Genomic DNA, 5,976 nt, shown 5'->3' with positions numbered 1-5,976 from the left:
GTTGAGATTTCCAACCTTCTCTGGCGACCTGCGTGATTACAGACATTTCAAGGAGCTTTTCACAAATTTTTCCAGGCACCTAGAGGAAACTGAACTCTTTTACCAGCTTGTTGAATCGATGGAGAGGAAAATCGAAAGAAACAAGATAAAGTCTTGCATTGATACCCAAAGAGCGTGGGAAATCTTGGATGAAACATATTGTGATGACGACCGACTCATAGACGTGCTGCTTAATGACCTAGAAAAGATGAATTCTTACGACTCCAAGGGCAAAGTGGACATCAAGGCCATGGACAACTTTGTGGAATCACTCCAGACCTTCGCTACCCAAGTCGAAACCGTTGGCTTGAAAAAGGATCTGAATGGCAGGATGTTATTGACGCAAGTTCGTCGTAAGCTACTGGAGCAGCATCGCATCCAATACCTCCAGAGTGTCGCTGATGACAAGGCAACAGAGTCCATACCCGGTCTCGTTAGATGGTTACATTCTCTGTTAGTGCTTCTGCAGAAAGCCAAGAATCCTGCTGAGCACCAACAGTCCCAACCTGCAAGTACACCGAACAAGAATCGCAAATCGACCAGTCATTCTACGATGTCCCCCAGAGAGGGCAAAGACGCTGGTGAGAAGAAGGACTGGTACGCAGAGGAAAAGCACCTATCACCTACCGCCGAAATGCCCACTGCATCCTCAGACCTCGAATCACTTCTTGAAAGGCTGTCATAAATTCTGTACGCTCCCGCAAAGTAAGAAATTCGACATCATGAACGCTAATAATATCTGCCATTGCTGTGGTCATAATAATTGCATCTCAGGAAAATGCCCAACCACGATGACTGTCAACTTGCCACAAACTGTCAAATACCCACGTGCGGTATGAACACTCATTTCTCCTCGGTCTGCTTGAATGTTTACGGCCTAGATGGGTATCGTCACTTTGATAAGAAGCTCCTCTCTTCTGGTGCAGGGAATAGCAAGGGTCTGAACGTCAATAGGCGGGAATTCCAATCAGCAGTACAAAGGAACTCTAACCCCACGCTCGCAGTAGGAAGCAACATGCGAGGTAACGACCGAATCACATGTGCACTGCCGACCGTCATGGGCTACATACGTTATGGTACGAAGAAGACGATGGTACGAATTCTACTCGACACAGGCAGCCAGATATCGCTTTTACGTGAAGGAATCGTTCCAAAGTCTCACTGCGGTCAGATGCAAGACTTCAGTCTCACCACAGTTGGAGGTGACACCCTCGCCTGCAAGCTTCGTGTGGTAGATTGTACGCTAGCGAGTTTAGATGGTTCGTTCCAATGTGATGTTCGTCTTACTGAGATGAAGAGACCATGCGGCGACGCCCCCATCATCGGTAATGCTCAAATCCGACAGTACCTTCACCTTGATGATATCAGTATCGTTGAAGCTCCAGACAAGACGATCGACATTCTGCTAGGCATCGAGAACGGAGACATACTAACAGCAGATGAACGTATCCTGGGTCCCACAGCCAACGATCCCGTTGTTGTCAGATGTCCATTGGGATGGTATGTCCAAGGTGGTCATAGCTCGAGTGAAGTTCTTTGCAACGCTACCGTACACTTCACTCAGGTGACAGCCATCAGCGAGATAGAAGATTTCCTGGGAATCGACCGTGTAGGTATCGAGCCGAGACGTTGTAAGTGTACCATGGAAGACCAAGATAAGATAGCAAACGACTCAATGCAGCAAAGCGTAACCAGGCTAGAGGATGGAACCTACCAGATCAGTCTACCGTGGAGGAAATCACCTCAGGGTTTACCGAACAATCACGATTATGCTGTGAAACGTTTCTTAAACTTGGAGAAACAGTTCAAGAACAAACCACGTCAATGGGAAGTCTATTGCAAGCAGATGGAGGACCAAGTCAAACGCGGCGTAGCACGGGTTGTATCGGCAGATGAAATGGCCAACGACGCCAAAGCTAGTCGCAAAATGTGGTTTCTTCCACACTTCGGAGTACTTAAAGACTCACAGACTACACCAGTTCGTGTTGTGTATGATGGAAAGGCAACCTACCAAGGACACTCACTCAACGACTACCTCGCTAAAGGAAACAACATGAACTCAAATCTATTCGAGGTTGCACTACGTTTTAGAGAATATGAAGTTGGGGTGATCGCCGACATTAGCAAGATGTTCCAAGCCGTGAAAGTCCACCCAGATGACGCTAGGTTTCACCGATACATATTCCGTGAACGACCAGAGGATCCGATCCGAGTTTACGAGTTAACCACAGTTACCTTCGGGGATAAGCCATCTCCAGCTGCAGCTATCATTGCTCTTCGCCACGTCGCTAAGGAAAACGCACCCAATTATCAACGACTACCTCGCTAAAGGAAACAGCATGAACTCAAATCTATTCGAGGTTGCACTACGTTTTAGAGAATATGAAGTTGGGGTGATCGCCGACATTAGCAAGATGTTCCAAGCCGTGAAAGGCCACCCAGATGACGTTAGGTTTTACCGATACGTATTCCGTGAACGACCAGTGGATCCGATCCAAGTTTACGAGTTAACCACAGTTACCTTTGGGGATAAGCCATCTCCAGCTGCAGCTATCATTGCTCTTCGCCACGTCGCTAAGGAAAACGCACCCAATGATCCTGATGTCCAACGTGTCATTGCGGACCAGTTCTACGTTGACGATTTGACTGACTCTGAGCGGACCGTGGAGAAGACAAGACGACTGCAGGAGAATCTTACCGCTACTCTAGGGAGTGGAGGGTTCAGAATCCGAAAGTGGCTTTCGAACAAGGGAGAAATCTGTGACAAAGAGTACTACCCTGCTGATGGTAACACGACAGTACTGGGAACGAAGTGGAATTTGACGGACGACACGTTGCAAGCCAAAGAAGTTACGTTCGATGACTTTATGCCAACAAAACGGAATATTCTGAAGAAAACTGCTTCGTACTACGACATCTTTGGAATGTTATCCGGGATCCTCGTGCGACCAAAGATACTGCTTCAGAAACTTTGGACATTTGATAACATCGATTGGGACACTCCTATTCACTCAGACAGTGATATCCACATTATGTTGGAAGCTGTGAAGGAAGACCTAAAGGACGTTAACACTACCAAGATAGAACGTTGCCTAATCCCAGAGAAGTTTCGCGGTAAATCACCAATGCCCAGTGTTTCACTCCATGGAGCCAGTGACGCCTCTGATGACGCCATGGGGATGGGAATGGGAATATGGCTGAGATGGTCCGAAGCAGAAGACGACGATGCAGAACTGACGTTTCTCTGCGCTCGAGCACGACTAACTCCATTGAAACAGCTAAGCATACCTCGTAAGGAGCTCCAAGCCATTCTACTCTTATCTCGATTGATGACCACAGTGGAGAATGCACTACGACTGGAGATTGCCTATAGGAGGATATGGACAGACAGCATGACGGCTATCAGCTGGCTAAGGGGACAATCGAAATCCTTTCGCTCATACGTTGCCTGCCGTGTTGGTGAGATAACTGCAGACTTCGACCCCAACGATGATATCTCATACGTGCCCACTGACCAGAATACCATAGATCTCGTCTCACGCGGAGTTAACGCCACTGAAATGCAGAAAGTTATTGATGGACCGACATTCCTGAAAAAACCACCAGCTTATTGGCCCGAGACTCCCAAGAATGTTCCAGTAGACAGGGAAGATACCGAGCTGAAGAAGTTTCACGTCCGGAATGCCAAGGTTCTTACGCTACAGCTGTCCAAGGCTGAACCCGTTGTTGACCCAAAGAAGTTCTCCAGCTGGTCTCGTCTAGTTATGGTGACTGCACGTATACTGTCGCTGAAAGATTGCCCAAGAGCCAGTGGATGAAGGAGCTCCCCACCAAGATTTCGCAATGGCTGTCTCGTAAAAGGATCAAGGAAGCAAAGATCTACTGGATTCGCCACGCCCAAAAGGAGATCGATTTTAGCGATAACCACATCATGAAACTACAACCGTTCCTGGACGAGCAAGGGGTCTACAGAGTCGGAGGTCGCCTCCACAATGCACCGCTTTTCTACGACATTCGACACCCATACCTTCTTCCAAAGAAGAGCGGTATTGGTCTACTCATAGTACAGGAGAGACACTGACACGCACTACATGGAGGGCATCTGAGAACGGCCGTGGAAGTTAGAAAGTCCTACTGGATAGTTGGTGACATTTACCTGTGTAGACGGGTTGTTCACGAATGTACGATCTGCAGACGATACCGTGGGAAGCCGCTACATCAACGAATGGCTGACCTACCAGTCTTCCGAGTGATGCCCTTTAAGCCTGCATTCAGTACAACGGTATTAGATTACCAGGAAAGGATGGTGCAGGAAGTGAAGAAGTCGATGGGACACATGGTTAAGGCAGAGAAGCTCACGTTTGTAGAATGGGAGACTGTCTTCTCCCAGATCTCTGGACTCCTGAACAGCCGACCTATCTCCACAGTGTCTTCATCACCGTTAGACGAGCCGCCTATCACCCCCAATCACTTCCTGATTGGGAGGGGTAGTCTCCCGAGCCCACAAGTACCTTGCGAGGAGTATGTGGGAAACACCCAGAAACGTCGTGAACTATGCAATACGATGGTCGATGGTTTCTGGCGACGTTGGATGACGAGCATCCATAAGCTATCTCCACGCCAAAAATGGAGTAAAGCTGAAGACAACCTGACCGAAGGAGACATCGTTCTAGTCGTCGATGACAAAGTAAAACGTGGACATTGGAAAAGTGCCGTGATCGTCCAAGTCTACGTCGGTGACAACGATTTTGTTCGAGTTATTGACGTGAAATACGCTGATGGAACCGTCTTCAAACGACCAGTAACGAAACTCATCCTCTTGATGAAGAAGTCCGAGAGACTCGACGTTTAGGATTTGAATGGCAAGAGTGCCAATAGACTATTGGACTGTTTTGTGTGTGTATTGAGTATCATTCACCTCAGGACTGTGTATGTTGTGTTGGTTCATGTTATGGACTTTTAGTGTTTCTTATGGACTGTTGTTAATTTACGTTTTGGAACAAGGACACTTACTTGTGTTAAGGACTGTCGTTTCGTTTGCGCTTGTACAGCGGGACTTGTGATCATCGCGTACATAAGGACTAAACATTCGTTGTTCGGAAAGGACTACCGGTGATTCATTATTCGTAAAAGATTATCATTTAGCTCGAGTAATTTGGCTCAGAGGACTGTTTGAACTTTGTCTTTGGACAATCAGGACAATCGCGCTCACTCATTGTTCGACAATCGCGCATACTCGTTACTCGCGTTCTAATCTAAGTTGTGAGAATGTTATTGCGTTTTGTGAAAGTTACTAAGTTGTCACGTGGATTGAGATACTATAGTCTGCGCTTTCGACATCCCTGTCGAATGATATCCCCCGGGATGTTGCGGCATTCCACCGGAGTACGCATTTTCTTTTCGGTATCGCCCGCTAGGGGCGCTTATGTTTTTGTAATCAATGCAAATGGCAGCGTGTTCATGGCAATGTGAATCTTCCACGATTGAATAATATATCAGACTGTTTCACGAGTACACACGTCTTCATTATTCAGTGTGTTCAAATGATTAAAAGTAAGCACCGTCACAAGGTCCATATCACATTAGAGGAAATCCCAACTCAAAAATGCATTTAGATGCAGTTCAGTATAAGGTGGTGCATTTTGTAATGGTCACCCTATAAGTCATGCAAGTTTGCTAGGAAAAACATTCATAATGATTTCGTATACATTTGTTTTATTGAGAGAGTAAAGAATTAGGAGGTAAAACAATTCTTAGCATGAAAGCAGATTCAAAGTATCAAGAGCTAATAATACCTAGAGTGTACAACGGAAAAACGGGAAAATAGTGCTATTTCACGACATGATTATTCTACTTTGCCTGCGAGTCTAGAATAATTTTATGGTATTGCATTAAGCAGAATTCTTTGCTCTCTAAAACAAGACCAACTGCTTGTCA

General features: G+C 46.4%; 1 protein-coding gene across 1 annotated transcript; it reads left to right on the top strand.

Annotated features, from left to right (window-relative positions):
* The first annotated feature begins 817 nt into the window (after positions 1–817).
* LOC106815968 lies at positions 818–3,857 on the top strand. The gene is made up of 2 exons (XM_014820505.1): positions 818–2,332; positions 2,619–3,857. The coding sequence occupies exons 1-2, from the start codon at positions 818–820 to the stop codon at positions 3,855–3,857; spliced, it is 2,754 nt and encodes a 917-aa protein (XP_014675991.1).
* Positions 3,858–5,976: the final 2,119 nt, after the last annotated feature.

The sequence above is a fragment of the Priapulus caudatus genome, unplaced genomic scaffold (assembly GCF_000485595.1).
Source record: "Priapulus caudatus unplaced genomic scaffold, Priapulus_caudatus-5.0.1 Scaffold1250, whole genome shotgun sequence".
Lineage (NCBI taxonomy): Eukaryota > Metazoa > Priapulida > Priapulimorpha > Priapulimorphida > Priapulidae > Priapulus > Priapulus caudatus.
The sequence above is the reverse complement of the archived record's forward strand: the minus strand, read 5'-3'. Positions and strand labels throughout refer to the sequence as shown.